The sequence below is a fragment of the Diorhabda carinulata genome, chromosome 3, assembly GCF_026250575.1.
Source record: "Diorhabda carinulata isolate Delta chromosome 3, icDioCari1.1, whole genome shotgun sequence".
NCBI lineage: Eukaryota > Metazoa > Arthropoda > Insecta > Coleoptera > Chrysomelidae > Diorhabda > Diorhabda carinulata.
In genome coordinates this window covers 20,182,141-20,209,639 of record NC_079462.1, presented here as the reverse complement: position 1 = coordinate 20,209,639, position 27,499 = coordinate 20,182,141, and the positions used below count along the sequence as shown (strand labels likewise).

Sequence of the window (27,499 nt, the reverse complement as noted above, 5' to 3'; positions counted from 1 at the left end):
GCGTAGCGTCTGCACGGAGCGATCGGAGATTGAAAAAAAAGCGGCCCTCGTACTAAACAATGACGACGATATATGAATTGCTCATACAAACTACACACTACCTGCATTTGACAATAACACACAGAAAAAAAATATTTTTCTCAGACGAGAAAACAGGTTCTTCTTTTTCTGTGGATTTTTGGGATGCGGCTGTTGGGATGGGTTCCGTTAACAGTTGTTTCTAAGGATACTGGATGGAAATGTCGAGTAGATCGTTGATGTATAGGAAAAAGAGAGTAGGTGATCTCAAACCTTTCTGAGGTGGTCCATCGATAGCAATCTGGATGGATTGGTCTTTGAGAAAACTACTAAGCCAGTCGATAAGTGAGGACGACGGTATTTGTCGTGTCTTAGTATATGACTAAAAAACTCCAGTTTCCGTTTTTTTACTTAAAGATCACTTTCTTCTTTTTCCTTAGTCTGCATAACTTTCATGTTAATGCTCCGTCCAGGATATTTTCAAAATACGCCGATATATCCAAATTTAGAAAAATTTCAGTCTTTTTAAAGTAGCTTCTGTTGTGGTCCAGCCTCTACAACACAGAACAAAACAGAACATGTGTAGCATCTGACTAGTCTTAATTTTGGTTGAAAATGAATATCTTTGCTTGTATATAGTTCCTTCATGTTGTTAAACGCAGCTCGAAATATTTTTATCCGAGATTGTATTCTTGTCCCATAGTTCCGAAATATGTGTACGTGTATGAAATTTAGAAAAAGCAAAATATTAAATGAAGAGCTCGATATTTTTTGATTTATGTTAATCCTCACTCTAAGTTAATTCAACCTCCCTTATACACACCTTCTCAGTTTTGATTATTTTTTTAGGCAATCTATAAAATGGTGGGATCAGTAATGAAAATGCCTGAAGATGAAAGTACCCCCGAGAAACGCACTGACAAAATCTTCCGACAGATGGATCGCAATAAAGACGGAAAATTGAGCCTGGAAGAGTTCATAGAAGGTGCTAAGAGCGACCCATCCATAGTGCGACTGTTACAGTGTGATCCCCAGGCGCAATAGTCGCCATAAATCATACTCACCAAAAAAGTACAGACATTTTTTTTTAATTTAACGTTCTGTAATTTAAACCGTAAAAGGTGTAGACTAGTGTTTGGCTTATGACTTTCAACAACAATATGTGGCGAAACAATTCGATCAGGAAATACAGATCTGTGATTGCTGATTTTTGTCTCTGTTGATTTGAATGTCAAGCAAAATGTATGCTTCCTACCTCTTTAGTATGATTACAGTATGAATTTTAGAGCTAACAACAATTATCACGTTGGCTACATTATAGCCTGTATTTCTAACAAAGATAAATCAAACTAACATTTAAAATTAAGGTAGTCGTTTAGGGTAGCCCACTCAAAGAATTCATCCTCTTAGTTATCATTCTCTCTATTTTTTTATCATATTTTGTTAATATCAGTTTTATTTTAATAATATGTTGATAGGATGAAAAATAACTGATTTTTTTTGACTTACTAATAGTAGTAAAATATTTATTTCAAAATATTTTATGAAGATTAAAGGAAGACTATTTTTTTATAAAAAATAAAATTGTTCTTTCATTGAACAACCAAAAAGTATTCAGAATGTTTTAAGGTCTATTTAACCACTACCAGTAGTGATAAGTATCCACTATAATGCTGATCGTTTTATATACATAAAACATTGTCTGGGTCCCACTAAATTTATGGCGCTTAAATGATTGTGTAACAAAATTTCAAATGAATAAATTGTTGCCTACTTTCATAATTTATGAGAAGGTATTAAGCGGGTATCTTTCTACCTATGAGAAATTGAAATGTTTTAACCAAAATGCTTAAGTGCCGCAATATTTAGTTCAAGATAAGTCTGTTTAGAATACATACACAGTTAACGATGAGCTATAATTACATTATTGCACTCATCCAAGTTGTTAAAAATAACTTTAGCTACCCTATAAGAAAATAAAATTTTGTTTCAGAATTTTTTTCTACATGGTGCCAGTCTTTTTCAATATTATTTGATACCGTCAAATTGGGTCATTTGAGATAATTTTAAACTTTACACGTGTATTAAAAAGAAACCGTTCAAGCTAGATCATCCAAATCAACGCCCTATTTTGGGTCTGTTACTATAATATGATACCTTCTACATCAAACAAACAGAAATGAAACACTTAAATATATATAATTTCTTTTTTTGATGTCTCAAGTTACCTCCTCAGGAGCGGTGACTTGACAGCCTAAATTGTGTTGAAACTCAAGTATGCCAATGGTGTATCAGACTTGAGTCATGAAAAATCATTTTTAGAAAATATATCGAGCATTTTGAAAAAATAGTGTTTTTTTTTAAGAAAAACTGAGTCTTTTAATACTACTATTTTATTATGTAACAAAAGTACAAAAGTTTTGAAAAAGATAAACAAAAAACTTTTTTCGGTAATCTATCTGTAGATATATATAAAAACTAAATAAAAAAGAAACTTTTCAAGGAACTGAAAAATCTAACGACTAAAAGTTTATCTGTCGCGATGAATAGATACAGGAACTAACTTTGACAATACTTGTGTTGCCTCGACAACTGTAATGTCTTCAACCTCAGGAAAAATAAATATTTTTTTATAATTTGCTGACTGGAGCATAAAGCTGCACGTGAATAAAAAATTTGGCTTTGTTGCAGTTATTTTTCCTATAAACTTCTTTAAAATGTTTAGTTTGTGTGAAACTTGGTATGAAAATTCCACCAAAACAAAGTCTCCGGTCTTTAGTTCTGCTGGATTTACATCATCCTTGTCAGAAGAATCTTTTAAAAGTCTTTTTTTTTCTCTTTGGAAGTTGATGGTGCTGTGTTTACATTCTGACTTAGATTGGGTAATTCTTCTTCAATATTTTCTTGGATTGTATCGCTAATATTTTTATTGCTTTTTCTTAGAAATATTTTGAAAGCATTGTCAATTATATTATTCCTTGAGTTTTTAGCTTCGAGATTGGGTTGCACCCCTTTTTTTTAGCTTCCAATTTAAAAGCGTATCTCTCCAAACTCCTTTTAAAGCCATAAAATAAGCCACATCCAATGGTTGACATATGTGTGTACTATTGGGAGGTAGTAAAATAATTCTTATCTTATATTCTTTGCATAATTCTATACTAGAACTGTCAAGATATCTCTAATTAAGTATCTCATATCTACTGAAGTTTTTTCACTTTACGCTTTATAGTGTCCTTTGGTATTCCATATTTTTGTAGTTTTCTTAATGGAACATCTTTTTCTCTTTCTTCCACTACTTTGTCGAAATTTCCAATATCGTATCTTCTGTAATTGTCCCCAATTTTACGTCTATGGCATTCCATTTTCAGCACCTGCAAAATATCTTTTTTTATACTGAGTGCCTTGGGGTGACTTGAAACATATCTCATGTCACCATCTTATACGACGTATTTGGATTGTTTTGTGAATAAAAATACGTCTATTTCTTTTACAGAAATGCCACCAATGTTAGCCAGATATAGAAACAGTAAATAAATGTAAAACAATTGCGATATTGAACTTGGGTTACACTAAATAAACAAAATTTTACATCATAATGTTGAATAGAGTAAATATTACGTTGTTTAAATATCCTCAAAAACGTAGGTACTTCTCTAAACGAGGTATGAACCACTACTAAATTTGAGCAAATACTTATTAGGGCGGCGTTGTGGAATTATCACAAAATATGTAAAGTTTTGTGGCAAGTCACCAAGCAGTCTCAAGTGACCCGATCTGACGGTATATAATATGTAATAATTAAAAAAAGTTGTTTGTTCTAATTCTCTAAGCTGATTTTATACACTAAAGAATTTAAATTATTTGTTAGTCTACTCCTTAGATGGTTATTGTTTAGTTGTGTACATCAACCACTCTTGTGTGATCGCGGGGTAATTTGGCAATGTCCCGGTTTTTGTCATATTTGTAGATTTTTTAATGATGTTTATAAAGATTTTTACTGAATCCTAATATCGATTGTTAAGAAAGGGAAAGTACGACTCTGTTAACGAACGAATAGTTATCAGTCTGTACATTTTTGATTTTACAAATTGCCGTTTAAATTTTATTATATTCATCTAAATACTGAAAATTAACTTATGTGAATTGAAAGCCACTTGATCAATTTAGACTTTGATAGTAAAATAACATTGAATTTTCTATTATTTTAGTCGATTTTGGTACTTATACAGTCCAAAGTAAAAAAAATAAAAAGTTAACATACAGGTGGTGCATAAAATGATGAGTTCGTTGATAGTCAAAGTCCCTTTTTTGATAGAGAAATTGAAATAATTAGCTGAAGGGATGTATACCAGTATTATTGCTATACAACGAACACAACAATTTGATATATTTTATTGACATCTGCAAAGTTGTGATCAAATGTTTTACTTACGTAAGAGTAAGTTGCAGGATATATCTGATCATCAGTTAAAAGAAGATAATTGATATTACTCTATCCAACTTGTTTGCCAGACATTGATTAACAATTCAATCACTCTGAATTTATTTTGCCAAACACGTTGGACTAGTGAATCGATTTTGGAATTGATTTTATCTTAATTAGCTTTCACATATTTGATTTACAGTTTTAGATCATATAAAACTATATCTCCATAATTATAAAAATATATTTATACGTAGCGAACATTTGTGTCATCTATTTACAAATTCAGATATTTATGCGAATTTTCTTTGGATGATGTTATATGAAATGATTGATATATAGATTGATATTAGGGTATTGAAACATTCCAGTGACAACATACTAAATTTTTAATTTTAGTATTCCCGTATTTGAATCTCATGCCTTACGTAGTTGGGAAATTGAATGTACTCTACATAAAATTAGTAGATATATCTATAGTCCTACATTAGGACTTTTATATACAAAAAATGTTATGTATGTTCTCTCTGTAATGTTTTTTCATGTGTAATATCAATGTTGTGGAAGGATATTTTCTAATATTCAGTTGTTTCCTTTCCTGCTATTTTCCATGCTCTACTTTAAAGAAGTTTAGATGTTTGATAAGATAAACTCAGTCATGAACACGCATTTGCCCTACTATATACTTTTATATTCCTCCATGTACTATTTTAAAAGCTGCAATTACAAAAAGATTATATCAATCCTCAAATATAAAAAATGGAAAAATAAGAAATAATTTTTTGGAACTATATTCATGCCCTAATGAGGCAACAACCCTAATAATAATTCTTTCTCAAGTATTATTGTTTTTAGGTATTCTATAAAAATATAAGAAAGTTTTTTTTATCTAAAGGGTATACTGATTTACCAAAATCTGTTTACATAGTGAGCAAATGCGGACATCCACTTACAATAAAAGATATATGAATTTGAACATTAATTCAATAGGAATTTCTTGGAATTTCGGTCTTATTGATCGGTACTATGATGATGAAGATCTGGAACTAGGTTTAGTTATTGAAACAGGCAATTTCCAGGGCTTGACGGATGATCGGAATATTAAAGAGGTAATTAAAAAAGTTCGCAAACGCATTCTTCTCTTTAAACGAGCATTATTGGAAAATGACACCATTATGCAAAAGTATCTGAAACTAGAACATAAAAAAGAGCTTGTTTAGTTGCTAATCCCGTACATTTTGATGAATCTGGTTTTTAACTCATAAATGAGTTGGTTAATTTATCGGTAAAAACGCTTTACCACTCTGATGCCAATTTGTGATGCTATTTTCAAGTTTTTGTTTACACAAACAATAAGCGAAAATTATTCACGTTTGGCTTCTAAATTGAAGACCCACTAGTTAGTCCGCAATAAAGATCTTCGGTAAGAAGTGAGTAGCATATTAAGCTACTTAAAAATCCTCATATTGAGACTATTGAAAGTGATAATTCGAATGACGGTCTCAAAGAATTGTTTTTAAGTCCAAGCAAACAACTTATGAAAAAGCACATTATCATCAGATAAATTCAACAAAAGCATCTAAAATATCAAACAGGAAATGAATATGATTGCAGCAACTTACATACGAGATGATAATTTAGAGTAAACTTATAAATATTTTAAAATGATTCTTCCGACTTCTAGTGAACCAGAACGTACTTTTCCAGCGTCTGAATATTTGTTAAATCAGCTGAGGAGATAACTTGGAGATGAAACTTTAGATGGATCATTATTTCTAAGATGTTATTTTCGCAATGCAAAGAATTTCAACTACCAAAAGTTTCGCCATAAGTGCCACGACACATGTGGTACGTTAAGAGATTTAAAGTTGGACATTCTGTATGCGAACGATTTTTAATTTTGATTAATTTTACAAATATTTACTTAATTATTTCATTAAAATAAAAAGAGATTTTTAGTTCATGTAAACCCGGGATTACCTCGGGATTGCGTGTATGCAATTTTGTATTTCCGGGATTAGAAAAAAGGTTCGGGATCGAATCCTCTACTTATATCAAACATTAATCAGTTACGATGATATTCTACGTTTATTGTTATAATACGTCTCAAATTATACCATAAAGGTATTATATCGTTTTGAAAAAAAGTTTATGACACTTAGGAATATTCATGTAGTCTTTAATAACTAAATTCCAATCAATCAGTGTAAATACCAATGAAAGGTTGCGATAAATAACTTAGCTGTTCCACTGAATAACCACTCCAGATTTTAATTATCTTTGTAACAGTTTGGAAAACCGCGAGGTATATGTCTACAATGTTTAAACCATATTAAATAGAAAAGTATCGCCATAAGTGCCCAATTAATCCACCTCTTTCTACAAAATAATGATCAAATCTATTACGCAGATCTTTTTATTTATTGGCAACTGTTTAGGTATACCCAATCAAAAAAAAACCTCGTTTTAATTTGTTTAGATTATAGATTATATATATATATATATATATATATATATATATATATATATATATATATATATATATATATATATATATAATAGTTTCTGGAATGTTCCTACTTTAAAGCAGCGGTAACAATTTTTTCACTTAATGTACCTATATATCTTTAGAATTTCAGTTTATGTCACTTTAACATAAAAATTTATTAATGATAGAATGAGAACCAAAGACAAACCTCACTCACATATTACAACTATACTCTCATTAAATAGAAACCTATTGAAACAGTTAATTTATTATAATTAACCGCGATGTTTTACCAAACTTATACTACTAAATTTTAATCAGGTTTTCAATACAGTATGTACCGACCACGACCTATTCAAGATTTTGGTTACATTTGAAGAACGAAATATCCTAGGGTCCTACATTGTTTCTTAGAAAACTTCCATTTATAGGCTACTCTAAAATTTTGATTTACAACACATCTATGTTCACTGTACTCATGTTTGAGAAATATCTATATTTTTAGCATATTCTACTTTTGCCGCCTCATTCAACCAGCTTTTATTATTTTGATAAGAAGTGATTACAATTGAGTAATTTTGAACCATACTATTTTTATTCACTTAAATATTTGGAGATAATCTGAATCATATGTTCAATATTAAATATTTGACGATTTATTTTCCTAGTAAATTCTTGTTTCATCATTATATATTCATGAATTTTTCCAACTTTTCCAATACCTATATAGAAGTTTATCTTATCAATTGTCTGTTTTATCAAGGAATGTATATGTATTTGAAAGTGTGATTAATTGAAAATTATCAATAATTACACACCATTACTTATGATTATTTGATGATATAGTGATCGGATCTGAAATTAAATTTCTTTATGTTTAACTGTTGATATCAATAGTTACTTTCGTCGGTATAAAATAATACACAGCTCTTGCCAGTACCTATGTAACTAAAAGAAATATGCGAAATCAATTGTTTTGCTTAAATCCAACAAGAACAGATATAACAGAAATTATACAATCCACATTCAAAATTTAAATTAAATCTTTTGTCATTTATCGAAACACTGAAACATACCACAACTCTAACACTCACTCGTTTTTGATAACCAAATGATTGTATTCAGAGAATTCACCTTTGGTCTTTGAACACGATAACTCAGTTAAATTCGCGTCAGATAGTGTACTATCTGTTGTGACTATTGATGTAGTAATAATAGTGAATATCACCAATGATTACTAAAATTTCAATGTAAAATTTATGAAAATCCTGATAACAATAATTTTTTTGTCATTTATAGCAGTTGGGGTAGCACTTGCCATTGCAGCGCTGGAAATTTTTTTTGCGTACATTATTTTTGAATATTTACTTTTTTATCGGACTTGAGTTACATTATTGGTAATCACCGATAAATGTCTTTTATTTCTTAATATAATATCGACCAAATGTAATCAAACTCACTTAACATATACATCACTGATGTTCAAAAAATTAACAGCTCAAATTAATTGCATTGCATTATCATTTGTATTATTAGTAATTCTGCAGGAAATAGTATATATTGTATATATATATATATATATATATATATATATATATATATATATATATATATATATATATATATATTTAAAGTTTTGTTTATATCTATATGAAGAAAAACAAAATTGAAAATTATAATGCATAAAACAGTATCTTCTACAACATTGAATTCGGCATATTAAAAACATGACTTTTGGTATTCAGTAAAGAATCACACATCTAGTGATTTATATTTTATAAAAAGCCGCGGATTGTTAGCTCATCCTCGCATAGTTTTAGTAACATAATATTAAAACTTTAAATTAAATTTAGTATTATAAGCAGAACATTTTGAGCATAACGTTTCCTGAAGAGTATAGGTTGAATTCGTTCATGGAGTTTAACATTGTAATGTACTTACTGTACTCGGTAGCAGTACTAATTTAGTGTTGGTATTCACTGCAATTAAAACTCTGACCAAGTTTTTTAGTTCTAATGTTTCAAACAATTTCAAAGGTGTACTTCAATTTCATAGATTTATAAATATAAATTTTCTGTTGGTGGTTGTATACAATATCAGAAACTGTTAATTCAGATGGTAACAAACATAAAATAAGAAATGTAGTAAGCTTCTAGAATTCCAAGACAAATTGTTTAAAATTTTTGAGATTTAATGCAAATAGAAATCTTTCTATTTATAATATAATAATTCTAAGAAATTCGACGATGGCATACCTTGTTTTGGAATTCTAAACGTTTACTCCATATATATTAATCGTTAACTTGTTGAAGTAAACCTTCACATTATCGGCTGACTTTCGAGTACACATATCAAAATTGCGTATAGTGATGTCTCACACTAGCATTGACTGTTGAATGTGTTATTTTTATGTAGTAAGCAGGAGGCTGGTGAAGAGGATACATCATTTTCTTTTTGCTTTCAGGATAGCGTACTTATGGATAATGGTCCTGCCCATAGTTTAATAGAAAATTAATTGAAAAGTATTATAAAAATTAAACGTCTAATTATGCTTGTAGGCAGTAAAAAGCGACCAATAGTAACATTTAATTGAAAAATAAGTTCTGGAAATGGTTATACCACTATATATTTACTTTTAGCCCATGGGTCTTGGACATGAATTATTATGTGCCTCTGGTAAAAGCACCAACTAACTTTGGAAAGATGTTAACATAATTTCAAAATATTTTTTGTGATTCAGTTTCACTTTTTAATAAATAGATTAAGACAACCACCAACAGATTTAGAAGATTATAAAATTATAAAATGTATGGAAATGATTACATGTGGCTAATAAAAACTGCAAACTAGTTATATAGATGTTCAAGTAAATTGAATCAATGATGCTAGAGACGTCGCCTCGGTGGATTTCTTTTTTTTTTTTCTCTTTCAACTACTTAGACGTCCTCAGTATGCAAATATATTAATAGTTTTTGAAAATAGCTCTGCTCTTATACCTGTTTGTGTGAATTTAATAAATCAATGTTTAGTAACAGACCAAATCCAAATTAATGATACGTATCTAAGGAGTTTATTATCAAAGAGACAGGATAATATGTCACTTATTTTTTATGGAACTATTAAAATAGTTGTTATAATGAGTTAATAATTATCAAGATAACAAGTTGTATTTGTTTATGATATTAAAAGAAATATTGATATAGTAGTTGATTACCGTAAAGTGGGGCAACTTTGCATAAAATGTTTTTTTAATATCTATGATTCTGCGGGGAATTATAAAGACCGCTTTAACTATATGAAAATTTGATACTTTGGCTACATAGTTTTGTAATTAGATAGCATAAAAAAATTGGAACCAAATATTTTAAAAGTTTAAAAAGTTGGCAAAGTTACCTCGACTTTGGGGTTACTTTGCAGACTAGCATTTTTGCACGTTTTTAAGCGTATAGGCCAAGTTAACAGTCTCAAAGGGTTACTTGCCCTCCTTTAAAGTGTTTCAAAAATATTTTAATAAACATAATTCATTATTACATTAAAAATGTATATTTCTAAGAAAATAAAGGAACATTTACCTTTTTGCAAGTCAACAAACAACTCTTATAAATTAATAACTCTTTTGTAAAATGATAATGACTCTTTGGTAACAAAATGATAAGAACATAATTCTTAACTAGTAAGTCACAAAAGAAACTTAACGAAGGCTTTAAAATAAATATTTAAATTTTTACGAAACAAAAAACTAAAACAAGTTATATTTGGAAAAATCAAAATTTTCGAATGTGAAAATTTGTCTTGATGTCGATGCAAGTTTTTGAGATTCTAAAATAGTCACAATATCGTGTGCAAGAATGAGACCTGTGTCATCGATATTTGGAAAACAAAAATTGTTCTGTCATTTTAGTCTTAGGCTCGTCAATGCGATCATCAGTGTTGTGGAAGTCATTGACTTCATCTAATTCTAAATTATCCTCAGATTCACTTTCTATGGTCCAGTCATATTCTTCAGTTTCTGGAATTCCTGCCACGTTTCTTTCTAAATAATAAGTAATTGTTCATTTCCTCATCTGTTTTCTCAGCTCTTGCTTTTTCAATATATTGGCACTGTCTGTCTGATAATTCTATGAATAAAATTCTTGCACCAGTCTACACGGGGAAAATTGTCTTTGAACTCTTTTAGGCGGACACCTTCTTTGTCTAAATGACTCTTCAACACTACTCTCACTACACACAACACTATTATAACGTCGACAAAGGATCGATTAGCTAAGGTGCTCCAACAGGACCTTCATGTTTTCTTTTAACTTTATTTACAAGAGTTATTCTAGGAATATTGAAGGCTTTGGATGCTTCTGTATATCCCATTTGATTACTTTTAATCAATAGAACAGTTCTACGCAACTGTTATTCGGTAATAATGTTTCTAACGCCGATTTGTCTTTTATACGCTCGAACCATTTTCTAAAAAACACAATGTGGGGCAACTTTACCAACTGCAAAAATTATTGGAAATTCAGCATCCGCAAAACTGTTAACATCAGAAATAGAACTCACATATACACAGGAACAGATGATGTTAAAACCAGAAATCAAGAATTATTAGCAACAACCTCAGCATAGCAACATGGTTAAAAATAAAATTTTTACTCACGTGAATTTTTATATATGAAAGCTTCTTCGCCGAGCTCCGGACTTGTACTGCCTAAGACCAGTAAGACCTGTGATCGCGTAGTATTTTTTCACCAACTGCATTAGAGCAGCATAGCCAAATTTACAGAAAATAATTTTAAGTTTTTCAAGCAATGTTGCCCCGGCTGGCAAAGTATCTCCAGGGTACTTGATATTAAATATTTTTGTGAAAATTTCGAAACGAGAGGTCATTTGCTATGGTCATTGAGTCAGACGTGGATTCAATGTTATAAATTGATTTTACCTTCAGTGATAAATGACTGAATGTGCTTCTAAAATATTCAATGCAGTAAGCTTTTATAATTTTTGTTTTTGTGTACTGAACCAAACCGTATAGGAATTATTTAAACTAGATAGTTAGTTTTACTACAAACTAGAATTAAATTATACACATATAGTATTGAAATAAAATATCATAGCTTAGATATGAGGTTTACATATCTACCAGAAATCTAGACCTTATTCAAATATTTTTAATTTATTAAATTTCGCGAACTCATTTAACCATACTCTTCCTTTAGATTTGTGTGTTGGGAGAAATGACACTATCAAAAACTCTAACATTATATCAGGTCTCTAAAAAAATAGTCTGTAATGTTACTATTGGTCTCTCCCGACACGCAATACTATTTAATATAAATTTACCTTTTGCTGATCTATTGAAATCATATTACCTTTATCTCTCTATATATATTATTGTAACCAGAATAATCCTATTCTAGTATCACTTGAATGTTACTGTTTTTCAAAGATTTTAATGTGATTTGAGGAAAGTTTACACAATATGAAGATCCAGGAACGGTTCTGTAATTAAAAATAATTAATTTAAATATATTCTTAATTAAATAATCAAAAAATAAAAGTAAACTAAATAATAAAGTCATGTCAAACTGCCCTGGTTTTTAATAGACAGAACCGCTTTCAACCTTCATAACTACACTATGTGTAAATAGTCTATATTAAACTCGTTTTTTCTTAAAATAGATGTATCGATGGTAAAAGGTGCTTATGTGCAAGAATAGAGCGGTACAAGTTGCTTCTTACAACACACATAAACTATTCACAACTCAGTTTAGAAAAATATAATATTGTAATCGTGGAATTTGGAAGTGCTTGCCATATTTTTAAAAAGTAATCATCACTTATTGATGCTATACAGAAGATTATATATTACTGTACTTGGTAGGCAAAGACATATCGCATTTTCATATATTATTCTAGCAGATCTTTTTCATTAGCTTATTTGTTATGCGACTAGATATTGTATAAAAAATCTATTGTTAATAACTATTGCAGTGCGCAATCATTTATTCTATTCTTTGAATAGTCAATTTATATACTCTTATTACTACAACTATGAGATATTTTACAATGAAAAACATCGAAATATTTGAATTTTGATTAAAACATTCGCATTACGTATTATTAGCATTCCTTTTTTAAAAAAAATCTGTTTCACTACTATATGTACACACTGTTTACTACCACTAACCAATCTTCAGGCAAACCGTGCACGTGTGAGGTGACGCAGCACAGCACTTAGGAACACGGAGCTCGACCTTTACCTACCTACTCCACGTTCAGAATTAGTTAATAGCTCAATATTTTACAACGCAAAAAAATGCACAATCACTTGCCAATTGAAATCAAATCGATATCATCTTTTCCCGCATTCTGCAATAATTTGAGGGCATATTTACTGGAAAGTGCCTTCTACTCAGTAAACGGCTTCTATTCCAATAATATTTAAATCCGGGCATGCTGCATATTGGTTTAATTTTTGCTGTGGACTTATATATGACTTATATACTAATTTTGTTACTCATTGTGGATTTCTTTTAATGTTTGGTTTTCAGTTTTTTACAAGCTTTTCTTTACAAATTTTATAAATTTTTTGACAATAAAGCATTTCTCTCTCCTCTCTATATCTTATATAAGACGAAACTGAAGAATCGGATTTGGGGTGATATGGCAAACGTCGTGATTGGCTTCTGTGCATTACATCCATGTGACTAGATGTCGTGTAGTCGGATCATCACATGTACTTCAGCAAACTAGTTTCAATTCATTCGGGAATAATTAGCAAAATTATGATCACGCATTTTGGTTGTAATTCAAAATTATTCACTTTTTTTCTATTCGATAAAATATATATGTGAGACATTTTTTGATGCCAGCTAGTCGCAAACTGCCAATTAGATCCAAACTCCACTGTTTCCGATTTGAAAACGAGTGTCTCAGTATGCGGATCACCACGCAGCACGTGTAGCATGTACGAGTTGTGTCACGCTACCTCACACGTGCTATACGTGTCCCAATTTGCAGTTATACGAAAGGTAAATATATAGTTTACCTTGCCTCTAAAGACAATAATTTAGTTATCGGAATGCGCCTCAAACAGTGTAGTTGTTAATTTTTTATTATTAAACAATGTTTTCATTTTAAATATCACAAGCAGTAACAAAAATTCCAACTAAGTTCTGTAGTGCTCAGAAATATTCATTCAAACGTGAGTTTGAATAATCTTGTTCATAATGAAGTGTTTTAAAGTACAAAATAGTAGTCTAAATTTCAGATTCATAGTATTGTTAGATAAATATTTGATGACCACGATTATTGATTCAATAAAGAAAAACGAAACTAATAAAAACAATAATTTCTATTAAGGTAAGAAACTCACTCTTATAAATCCAATTTATTGCATTTCTAGAATATTTAACAGTAGCTGTACTTTTTTAATATTAATGTATGAACTGTGCTAATTTTAATTAATATTCTGCTCTAACTATTGTTGTTTGTATTCATAACTTTTACTCTGAACCAATGTTTCATTTTTCTAATTCGCCATTCAATATTTTATTAGGAATATCCAGGAAAGTTTCATTAAACGTCATAAAAGTTTTTGCAAATGTAGAAAATGTATGCTTTTGAACATTTTCCTGCTTTCTCAACCAATCGTAACGTGTTTTTTAAACTTATTAATAATCAATGGCCCATTCTGTCGGTCCATTCTTATAATATTTTGAGATCTCAAAACAAATATTTTTGTTGTATTCTATTTTGTTGTATGTGTATTAACTTGAAAATCGTAGCATATTTCCAAAATATTTCAAACAGATATAAATTATCTTTGAATCTAACACAATTTTATAACCCTTTTTTGAAATAGGTTCACAAGAAATAATAATTAGCTCCGTATTTTTATTTTTACTTCAAACGTCTTAATTATCCAAAGGCCTGCATTGAGCGCACATTTTATATTGGAGGGTGCATCGAGCGTACATTTGCATATGTAAAAACAGTATCTTCTATCCCTAACCTAACCTATAATTTTTTAATTATTTTGTACCTAATACCAAAAATGCACTCATTCTGAGAAAAAATAATTTTTTCTATCAATTTTTGTTCAATATTTTATATAATATGATAATAATTATCCAAAAGCTCGTATTTTTGCCCATCTCCACTAGATGCACGAAATGTTTTCTAAATGTGCCTATGCGCTCGATACACGCGCTCTCCTCGCACCCCACCCAATTATCCATACACTATGGAAGTACATATATAATTTTTCATATAATAAGACTATTTTATTCATACTTTGAGTAATTTTATTTCATTTGTTGATTCGAATCTGTTTTTAAAAGATTCTCAAATGAATTTTGTTTCAGATGTTTGGGTCATATATTATATATGATAGTAATTCCTGGCTATTATATAAAATTAAGAAATTTCACCAAAACCCTATTTAAGTCCTCGCAATTTAATATTAAGCTACCTTCTAACAAAATATCCTACATAATTTTTTTGCCATTCAATTCCTCTGGTGTATAATAAATTTTTAGTATACAGGATATTTCAAATCATTGTTTCCATTGGCTAAAAATTGAGATTTTACTTACCTCAAGATTTCTAGGAAATTGAGGGTCCAAGTACACTGAAATGAAGTGCTTGAAATTGAGTTTCAAAGAGATGAACCTTGGTGCATGAAATTTAATTAAATATTTTCCATTTAAACGTTGCGTCTTCTAATTGTAGATAATGTGGTACTTGTTTTTTCTTTTGATTCTTCAGTCCGTTTCAGTAGCTCTGAATTGATAGATGTATTATTAATAATAAGTTTGAGGAGTGGCAGAAATGTAGTTATACTTTTTCTTTACCAAAGTTTTATTTAAATTTTTTGATCCCTTTCAAAGAAATCTTAAGAAACTATTCATCACACCAACGTTGTCCCAACTTTTGGTAGCAGCACTAGAAGTCTGAACTGATACGGCTTTTAATCGGTCGGTCACAGTTTTTTTAAATATTCGTAGAGGATCTAAAATGATTTCCTTTCAAGACATGTTCCAATTTTAGCAAAAAAAGTTACAAGGATTCAAATCAGAATTGTTACTCACTAGTACTCTTCTTAATAAGATAATGCATTTCTTCTATTGCCCTTCTATTCAGTTATGAGGTTTTCAGCATCATTTTGACACAAAACTTTCGCATGTCTAAATCGTCTGTCAACATTTGATGTACGATGAAAGAATTTGAATTTAACAGTTCACTCCTCACTCTAGTTGTTAAACGTCTGATGTTTTTGACAGTTCTTGAAATTGAAGGTTTGATACCTTCCAAAAATGATTTGTGTTAGCGGAAAACTTGTGCTCTTGATAAACAAATTTCCCAATATGTCTGTTTCAACTTTCAAAGTGTCTTTATTACATAATCTCTCGGCATCATTTTTGTAGCATACAAAAAAACACAACTTCACTCATGGTATAAATATTGTTGAAACTCGGATTGACGAAGTGGAAGGTATTACCAAACGATGCCGGTGTCAATACTCTTCTGCCATACCTCGTATATTGTTTATTAATAATAGTTTAGCTAATGAAAACAGACATTAAATTTAGAATCTGTGTAGTAACCTGAATTGAATTAATTTTGCAACTATATTTTTAAATAAGAGAATTACCAGGTTGTATTCACACGGAAATTGAATTTTGCATAAAAAAAATTATATATATATATATATATATATATATATATATATATATATATATATATATATATATATATATATATATATATATATATATATATATAAGTGAAGCTCTAGAATTGTGTCGAAATTCAGTTGATTTGTTTTTGTTCTTTTAAATGATAATACTACTTTCTGCCATTTTATAATGTTCTCAGTTTCAGTGCCTTGTAATGTTACTTTGAAACTGCCTTAAAGCCTATTATTACTTATTTCTTCTGTATATTTCTTGCCTTTTAAATAGAAGCATGTTTGTGAGCACTCTATAATTCGTACAACTGAAATAAATTCCAAATTTTTTAAAGAATTTTTTTACTACGTTTCTGTTATGACATTGAAATTATCTCTTGGTTTAATCAGTCTTAAGCTCCTAAATAGTTGACGGTAATCATATGAGAAAACTTGCATTTAAAGTATAAAACCATTTATTGTAAGAGTGATTAGACTATGGAAATAGATTAGTTTGATTACATAATTTGTATTTTATCTTTTATATGCTTAAATACGTCTTTTAAAAAAGTCTCAATTTATTCTTACTAATACTCATTGTTTTGTTTCATCGTGGATACTTTGTTAAAATATATTTTGACTTTTAATCTCTTCTTACAACGCAAAAAGGGGCCTAACAACTTATAGAATGCGAAAAATGCAATAGATCTAGTCGTTTCTATTGATAAGTTTTATCAAAACTAGTTTTTTTATTACAGGCCATCTAATTCGGCCTTAGGCACCAAAAAGTGTAGGTGAAAGCACACGCCGAAAATGTCTCGATCTTCCCTATGTCTTGCGTAAATGTTGTTTTCATTACCAGAATGAACTTTCTCGTCTATTACATGTATTACCAAAATAAAATTTGCTGATGCATCAATCAAATGTTGATTTTTATGTTTTATTTCACCTAACTCACCTTTCCTCATATATTTACCTTTATAGAGTTTTAGAAACTGTAATATAATGCATAATTTATTGTATCATCTATTCCTATCCAGATTGGTGAATAATGGTCCTCTCGATCTCAAGATTCAACTTACAAGGTATTTTTTCTTGTCAACAACAATATACAACAGAATGTTAGTTGTTTTGATTAAAGAAAAAATTAATAATTATCCAATGCTTCTATTATTCTACAACTGGTTGATTAAATGAATGATAATCTACGTTTCTCAGTAATATAAATAACTTATTATTACTGAATTAACTAAAATGTAGAAATCAAAATGGTAACGTAATTAGGGATATGATTAAATTAAAAAAAAAAAACATTCACTATTGCGATGATTTTACTTGTGGACAATACAAACTATACGGATTTAAATTTTTTGAAAACTGATAATCGTCTAAAATCTTATCGTTTAATTTAATACAATAATTTTGAATACCTTTTATTAAAAGTATCTTTCACGAAATAAGATTGGAAATTCCCGCTAATTTGAGTTTTGGTTATCAATTTGATATCTTCTAAATGTTTATCGAATTTTTCTAGTTTCCATATAGGGTGACTACGTTGTCTGCAAATTCTTTCGGCCCATGTTTGTGCACGGGGAATGTCTCTTTTTACTCCTCTTCGTCGACTTTCAAGGACTTCCATTATGTCATCATAATAATTTGCTCGATATTCATAAAGGTATTTGTATGGGAGAAATTTTGGTCTGAAAGAAAGACACGTATGTTATGATACAGTAATATTTGTAACATATCCATCAATAAAGTCATCAGAAAATATAGGAACGACTGAATATGTCCTAATAGTTATAATGGTCGCATTCAGCGGATGCAACGCATAGCGCAACTGCTACCTATAGGAAGCGGTCTAGCCGTTTTTGTTGTCTGTTAATTGTTAATTTTTGACAGGTGTATTTTTCACATAAAGGCTATTTTTGTTATATTCAGTTTATTGAAACGAAATTTTATTAAACTCAACAATTATATAGAGTATTAAGTGTGGTTTTATCTAGTTTCTTTTAAAAGAAAAAAAATCCTAATTTTCTTGAATTAAATAATATACTTAAAAAATCTAAATGCTATAATTTCGAATTTTTTATAGAATATTTCAACTATATTAAGCAAAATAATCTAAATAGATTTGAAAAATTTTGTTTTTTTATGTTTCATTTCTATCTCACTCCCATCTCTACGTATAAGATGAATATGAGATGACGGTATTAAAAAATTTCAGCAATAATTCGTTAAAAAAAATTATAACTATAACTTCAAAAGATATCAAGTGTTTTTAAAACGAATGCGCCACTATGCCCTGTACTACACCCACTTGTCGACAATTTTGTTTGAGGCGTAGATAGGTAATCGAATCATTATTAATTGGACGGCATTTTACGCCGTTATTTAGACAGGTGCACTTAAATTATAGTCCTACTTGGAACTTAGAAAAAAAACATTATTATACTTTGTTAACTTGCTACGATTCCGTTATTGCCATCCGTTTATTCAGTTTTTTGTGTTTAAAACCACATGCTGACAAAACTTGACGCAAACAGGTATAATTGTATTCTGGATAATTTGTCGCCTTTTGCTGTATTATTAAATTCATAACTCTCACTAGATTTTGCAATTTCATTGTCTTCATTCGCCCATGGTCTAAACCCACGCCACTGCTTATCGCAGAATATTTCAAAGAAATTGTTTACATACGCCTTCGGCAAATAGAAATGCATTTATGTTTACGAATCGATGTTTTCATTAGTAAACAGTGGAGATGATGAGTCGACGTGGACTGACAGTTTGTTAGATGTTTACCGATTTGGTATGTGTGCCGTGCGAATTTATGATATATTGATTGTTCCTCCCAAACTGGCTTCTGCAAGTGATATTGGAAGAACTATATATAAAAATGGACATTTATAATTCTAAACAAAATTGTGGAGTTAAAGTTCCGCTTCAGAACTATTGAGTTTGTAGCGTATGTGTCATCCAACGATTCCTCTAAGATTTCACAACAGCTCCATTAATATGTGTTTTTGTAATTCATGATTACTTTCGGTTATTTAACATGATTATTATATGATTAAAAAATTTCTTATCCAAATTATATGGTACCAAAATAGTCGTCTTCTAAATGGAAAGGGGTAAAAAGGCTTGAGTTTTTTGTAGGCACTTATATACTTCCGTAAACATCATAAAGATAAACTAAAAATTCACTCTATAGACTCGTAATTAACTCGATACATGTGTTGGCAGCGAACCAATAGGAAATTCAAGTAATTAAAAGTACAAATTTCTTTCGACTTATTACATATTTACTAACAATCTGCGGGGATAGGTAAGTAGTAGTAAGTAATAGCGCGATTAGCAAATATCTGCGAGCATATCTTCCCACACAAATCGCCCGTATTTTTTTTTATTGAAAATGTTCTAGGAATATCAATTCCAGTTCGTTCGTCCAAATGTGCCTCATATAGGGACTCAAATTTCACCCACAATTGTTCTAATCGACGAGTCGCTCTCTATTACATGCGAGTGTTGATTCAATAAAAGTTGACGTTTGTTTGCTTAGCTCTTTTGTTTTGCATCAAAAAATCGAGAATAAGGTTCCACATTCAAGTTTTTCTCGCTTTCCCGTGAGATTCTCGTGTGAAAGTTACTTGTCCTTAAGGGTTCCCTGGATTAGGTTGAAAAAAGTCGCTTTAATGGGCATCAGATGAGTAGTCGACATATCGGCAGCCAACGCATTGGCTCCATAAATAATCATACTCACCTAAAAAACGCCAACAAGAGCTCTAACGACGTCAACTGAGTTCCTAAATCATCTCTACATATATGTTACCTAGTTATTCCATGAAATAACTCCTTTAAAATGTGTATATATTATTAAATATATGAAATAACTAGGTATTGTATAAATAAACTAATTTATCTAATTTATGCAGTGTATAAATGGTATTTATGGAAACGTACCATAAAATCATTTGTTACAAGGATTACTAAAATGACACTTGGAATCACAAAGACCACTATTTCAAAGACAAAATCATTTTTTTTTGACACACTGGGTTTTACGGGAACATTTTTTAAATCTATAACCAGTATCTAAACTTTGAGTTGTAGCAACCGACTGGAGTGATATTTCTACATCCGGTACTTCTTTGATTATAATTAATTTTTGTTCGAAGACACTGAACTGGGATCGAGAATATAATTGTTTTATGCGGCCTTTTCTTGTGCCCGATTGGAACAATTCTTCTTCGGTTATTTTTATGATGATAGCTAAAATTGATTTGGCATTGCCTTTTCCATGTCAACTTCAGGCACTGGGATACGGACGGCAAACCCCACAGAGGCTTCAGAATGAGATTTATACGACATTATTTCATCAGTTTTGCTTGAATTTCTAAACATTTTTTAGACTTTTCTCTTTTTTTTTGAACATTAAGTTCATTATAACACAATCTGCAGACTTTCTGCTCAACTTTATCTTCTGAAACATATTCTTCTGAACATGATATGTAGACAGACTCCAAACATTTGAGGCCAACTATATCTTCACTTCATTCTTTTAAACAGATAATACATACTTTAGTAATAGATTATGTAATACTGTTTTTTACTACTTTTCCATTATCAGGTTCAGAATAAACATTCATTGTAGTGTAAGTATTCTGCAATTGATCTTCGTCAACCAGAATGGCAGTTGTTGACAGTTCAGTTCTAGCTGCGCAACCAAACATAGCCATATATTTGAAGTAAAAATGCATTTCAGCAGCAAAAAATGAAAAAGAGAGGAATAAAAACTACAATATTGATAAAATCAATTTTATTCTACAAAAATATGTGCGGGTAATTATAATTAGAGTTATAGTTACCTAGTGTTCAATTTTGTTGTATCTACAGAAATACTTTGCTACATAAATAAAACTATTATCCAATTAAAAATAAAGAAGAAATCATATATTGCAAATGTATTTACACGAAAGTATATCCTGATCCTGTACCTGTGGCAGTGTTTCATTTCTAAACTAAAGTGAAAATGTAATGGATTGAGACTAAAAACCACACAGGGATTAAACAAAGAAATTATTTGTCCTCGTAACAAAAATATATGAAGTTGATAGTTGTTCACATTATTGGTTATAGTAACACTAGGTACCCAATATCAGAATGTTACAAATAGCATATTGCGGAATTTAAAATAGAAATCGGGGAAAATAGAATACAATAAAACTATAAGATTATCAACAATTTTGAAGTGAAAGATATTGTTATTTTTAGAACAAAAGACTGATCCATTAAAGGAAAACTTAATTGATGAAAACATATTTTACGAAAACATGTTGTCTCCTTTGCAATTAAATCTAAAACATCTGCCATACTTGCATATGTGAATAGTAATGCTACAACTTGTTAATTGTTCGCAACCTTGGAACAATATTAATAATGCCAAAATTATGAAAGAAAATTCCCTTATCGCAATCTGTGCTACTATTACTTCGCTAAGCTAAAAGAGGCAAGAGGAAGTGGTGGATGTTATGCCTGAATAAGAACCAAATAAGTAGAATATTCTTTTGATTCCCACTTTAACTGTTTCTGGTTATTCTTTAGTTAACGTGGTACCTCCAAACCGACGAAATATTAGTGCAAAATTAAATAGAAAGTTCCTTGTGTAATATTATGAAAGTAAAAAAATATATCTTAGCAAACAGGTGAATATGCGAATAGGGAAACCACATGGTTTAAATACTACAGCACCTTAATCATTTTCAAATATACGCCTCAAGGTTGCCCTCAGTCAGTCTCTGTTCTTTATCAACTCTTCAACTGAGCACTATAAGAAAAAATCTTTCTGAATCTCATGCTTGCAGTATTAATTTCATTTCTGTTGCGTTGCGTTAAATGCTTAGGGCTCACAACACTGCCTGAGCTTCGTAAAAGTCCAGAAATATTTGATCGGTCGACCACTGAATTTCTTAAAATAATAAACTTAGGTAAGTATGAGTGCCATTAAAAAATATTCGGAAGCCTATCTTCTTATGTGTGAGACGAGAAGCTTTATTTACATACTTGTAGTTTAGTTAAGCTCAGGGGCTTCGACTATAGAAATATTAATAGAAAGGAGCATGGTATTAAAAAAGTAGAGGTGGAAACTAATATACCCACCAAGTAAGCGAGTTAAATACCTAGTTCTAGAATTCAATCTCTAACTTTAATCCATAACAAATCCTTAGCATGTTCTTATCCATAAATATCATGACATTGTTAAAAATATCAATAGAATTTAAATCTGTTGATTTAGAAGGCTAATACAACAGTCGGAAAAGTTTTCCTACAATAAAGTTTTTGATATGCAGAACTAACAGCTTAACCAAGTTGTTAATAGAATTTTATCAAAACAAAGGAATTGATAAAATGTCATTCAAATGATGCTCTAGCGGGTAGGTAGAATGTTTGAATTGCTGACATTATAGTAAAATAATCCTGTCCAAACTGACCATTATTTGGATCCACAACCAATACCAGCACAATTTTTAATCCTATGATTTGAATTGTTTTGATTACCTAGATTCATATTCAAATACATCTATCTTCAAAACTGACTACTGAATTAATATGATAAAAAAAGTTTTGCAAACATTTGAGAGGAAAACTATCCAATGTATAAGTAAAATTTGAATACAGACAAGACATTGAGATAATACGAAAATTAGTACTAATCGCAAGCAAGAAATGAAAAATTGTTTAAAGATTGAATAGGATATTGAAACATTTGATTTAATTATGTAATTGAATTATCTAAAATAGTACGTAATATTTAATATAAATATTAATTCTTAACAATAAAAGTAATAAAACTGTGTAGTTGAATTAGACAAAGCAAAGAAAAATATATTTGATTGCGGTTACATATTTTAAAAATTAATTTTAATAAATATTTTCTATTATTAGTTGATATTTATTGTTATTTAATATAATAATGGTGAAAATTGTTTATTGAATTGATTTTTGATATGATAATAATAGAACTTCTCACTTAATTTGGTATTTTCGACAAATTCTAGATCATTTCTAATTCTCGCTGTGTAGACTTTGTGTTGAGTCATTTTGTTCGAAAACGTTCTTAGAATTCTTTCGGCCCATGTTTCGGCTCTCGGTATGTCTCTCGCAATTCCTCTTCTCTTCTTGTCCAAGTAATCCATAACATCGTCGTAGTAATTTTGTCTATATATGTATAGATATTTGTACGGTAGGAATTTCGGCCTAAGAAAAAGCATCAGTTAATATTTTTGAATGAATAAATAAAAATATTATAAAGAAAAATAATTCACATGAAATTTTATAATAATAATTTAATCAGACAGATAGACCTAATTTATTAAAGAAAAAGTAAGCATCTTCCAATCAATTGTTGCGTAAAAAGCTCTTTGAATCCTATGTCAGTACTTATCAATATAAGTTGGGAAATATATTTATACGTGGGCTGTAAGATTCTGACTAGATTTTCAGCCATTCTGTTCACCTATTTTCTGATCGTATAAGTAATTTCTGAAAACGGGAAAAAATGAGTTTCGAACTGTTATTAAATATTTGTTTTTGTAACATGAATATTAGGAGACGATCCTTTATGACCGTAAATATTTGGGCAGCTGAATTCCAACGTTGCTTGACTGACGATCGTTCGGGATGGTTAAAAACTGCAATAAGCACTGCAATTTCATCGAAAAAGTTTTAGGAATAGTACTGAACGATCGTCTGATTAAGGCTAAAGAGATAGAAGAGGCTATAAGCATAGGCATTTAAAAGAACGTAATGAGTGATAAATTATGCAAACGTAAGCAATCCGCAACTTGGGTGGCGCATTTACTCACTTAAAATCAGAAGCGTATTCGAATGAACATTTCTTTGGCCTTATTGATTCAGTTTGAGCCAAATGAGTTTGATTTTTAGTGTCGATTCATAACTGTAGAGAAAACCTGAATCAACTACTATACTTTTTAAAGGAAAAAACAGACAAGACAGTGGATTGCAAAGGGCAAATGCACCTTTTTTTTCATACAACCCTCGAAGACGCCGATTTAGTGTCCATGTCTTTTATTTAGACTGTAACGAAAAATTTCATTAAATTGGAATCACTCAACTCATTTTCTCGTAGTCACTATGTGTATCTGAAGAGATTACTGAACATTCTAGAAACTTTAAATTCATTTCTAAGTTTTGGAGTTATTTAATTTCTAACTCGATTTCGAGTATTAATGATTAATGACTAGGGAGCTATTAATTTCAGAATTTTTTACTATTATGATGTTAATATGGATTATAATGTCAAGATTTAAAAAAAAACATAATCACTTCGATATTGAATAGAAAGGTGGAAAAAGCTAGGACCAAAATCTGAGCTATCTCTAAATTTCAAACACAAAATATGATTTTGATTCCTAAAGTTTGTTAGAATTGTAACATGCCATTCGGCTTGTTACGTTTCTTCAAAAATTTTGAATATTCTTTTGTTCACGTATTGTGGCACTTCTGATTTATTTATTCCAACATTCGAGTTTTTGAAGAAATTAATTTGTTAACGACCTCTCACTCCTTCTAAAAATTCAATAAAACCTCGCAATGTATTCGAAATCTTTCTCTACCTATCTGCACTCCAGTGTTTAAATCAAAGTGAATTTTAGTAAATTTGTGGTTTCAACCACACCAAAAGAATCCAATCGGTGCATCACAAACTACAAATTCAACTCCACTGCAACAACTGAGAATTCAGTTGAAGGCTGCAACCATCCCTTTAATTGAGACCGAATACCAGGAAAGTAATTAATCAAAATTCACTTTGATTTAAAAACTGCAGTGTAGATAGGTAAAGGACGATTTCTAATACATTCAGAGGTTATATTGAATTTCTCGAATGGAGTGGGAGGTTGATAACAAGAAGAAGAGAAGAAGAAAGAAGAAAAACGTAACAAGCCGAATAGCAAATTACAGAATAGTAGAATCTTAAGAAAACTGCAATCACATAAAGTTTCATCAAATGAGAATATATTATAATAAACGGAGCAGAGACACACAAGATTTCTGTATATTTCTATATTTATACACCATTCATCTAATCTTCAAAGTTCTAATGTACTCCAGTATCTGAAATTGCTTGAATGAAGTCACTTTCGAGAGTGTAGCATATTTTTGGGATCTTTCTTAACGTTTGTTTCTCTTACACTTTATGTTAAGCAGATTTTCTTATATCACAGAAAGGCTTCGTGTAAATAAAAATATTTTAACTTATTTACTGGAAAGTAACCCAAGACCCGGCACTTTATCGTTTTTACCTAGGTCATTGATAATGGAGAAAATGCACTTTCCTAGCACTTTCACAAATTTTGAGATTAATTTCCACACACCTTTCAATATAAAGTATTGCTGACTGAATTATGTCAAGATGGTAGACCCTCTTTTCCTATATATCTTTACATCATCTTTAGATCATATCGACAAAGTAAAGATTCACTAATAAGATATGCTTTCTTAGAGAGGACCGTTTTTCTGCTGTCTAATCTAATCATTAAATATATGTGAGATTTGTGACGATCTTCAACTCTCTGAATAAGCAGTGACACATTCAGACAAATCTTTGTACTCAACAAAGTACTTTTTCTCTGGCTTCTCTGACTTTCAGTGGTATAACAGACTATTTGATTATGGATCTCATAATCATGACATCCAGCACAAAATATTAGGGTTATAACCCTAATATCCACTAGTCAGACTTTTGCACACCATCAGAGTCTTTATTGCACAACTGGCAGCAAATTCAACGTGTTCATACGGAAGCTGCTATAGGGTTAGTCTCATATATTTGATTTCAAATTTTTATTCTATGACATCTCCCTTTATAATTCTGCACTAAATCGCTCTCATATGTTCGTGTGACATAAATATACATTAGAAGTCAAGCTCCGTGATTCTGCGAAGAATCTCATTCACTTCAAGATTCTAAACAAGATATTACTCCTCTTGAGGTAGTTGAGTAGCTTTATCAGAGGTATGGTATGATTACCTAACTGACCCTCAGCTATTATCCTCGTTAAAGTTAAAGAAAAAATATGCGAAAGGTGGATGTGGCGATGTACTCGTATATATGTAAAGCATTATATTTTACAAGGTGATGTATAAAAAATATAAACGAATTACAAAGGTTAGCAAATGAAATAAAAAATGTTGTAAATGATTTTATATAATGTGCTAATCAAAATAATTTATTGAGAGTTTTAGGAAAAATGTGGTTTTCAATATTTATAAATCTAGTTCATTTTACATACGCATCTTTAACTTTTATAACGATATACAATATCGCTGGAGTTTGTTTATAAACTAAGTAAATGAAAAATACTTTGTTTGATAATAGCATACAATAAAGTTCTATGCAGAAGGAAAATATCAGTGAAGAACTATATATGTTAATTATTTATATTATTATTACCAAAGATGATATTAGAAAGGAAAACAATAATAAAATAGTATGAAAACGAATCTAAAATGCGCTACGTGAAGGAAAAATAAGAATAAAAACAACTAAACATAATAAAAATGTTGAAGAAATTTTGTCAAATATCATTGAGGATTTCTCATCATTTGAAGTTTATCTTACTCTTCAGAACCAATGTAGTGCGATGGGCTCAAGAAATCAGGAAGGGGCTACGAGAATATGTTTTGGACGATTCACCGATTTTCGGATATAAAATAAAAATTAGGAGAGAAAACTGGAAAAGCTTTAACGATAAATTCCATAGATAATTTTAGTTAGTGATAATCTTTATATGAACAAGTGAAAATGGAGATGGTGAAACATGTTAGATGGGTGAGCAAACTGCACATAAACACGTCAATTATGGGTAGAATTTTTAAAATAATTTGA

General features: G+C 30.1%; 3 protein-coding genes across 8 annotated transcripts in view; 2 read left to right on the top strand and 1 right to left on the bottom strand.

The window, feature by feature from the left end:
• Positions 1–17,518, top strand: part of LOC130891699 (neurocalcin homolog) — a 240,146-nt gene extending 222,628 nt beyond the window's left edge. For all 5 annotated transcript variants that reach the window (XM_057796583.1, XM_057796587.1, XM_057796584.1 and 2 more), the window contains one exon: positions 868–17,518. In XM_057796583.1, the coding sequence (XP_057652566.1) occupies positions 868–1,062 (195 nt within the window). In that variant the 3' untranslated portion in view covers positions 1,063–17,518. The remainder of the gene's footprint in view (positions 1–867) is intronic.
• Positions 17,519–17,903: 385 nt separating this feature from the next.
• Positions 17,904–27,499, bottom strand: part of LOC130891530 (flightin) — a 28,443-nt gene continuing 18,847 nt past the window's right edge. Inside the window, exon 3 of one of the 2 annotated variants that reach the window (XM_057796351.1) lies at positions 17,904–18,290. In XM_057796351.1, coding sequence (XP_057652334.1) covers positions 17,999–18,290 — 292 coding nt within the window. In that variant the 3' untranslated portion in view covers positions 17,904–17,998. Of the gene's footprint in view, positions 18,291–21,394; positions 23,848–27,499 lie in introns of those variants that run through there. The other variant, XM_057796349.1, reaches the window with a different exon arrangement.
• The window catches only part of LOC130891528 (protein tramtrack, alpha isoform-like), a 52,241-nt gene continuing 51,863 nt past the window's right edge, over positions 27,122–27,499 (top strand). Inside the window, exon 1 of the mRNA XM_057796343.1 lies at positions 27,122–27,442. The gene's annotated coding sequence lies outside the window, so the exon portion shown is untranslated. The remainder of the gene's footprint in view (positions 27,443–27,499) is intronic.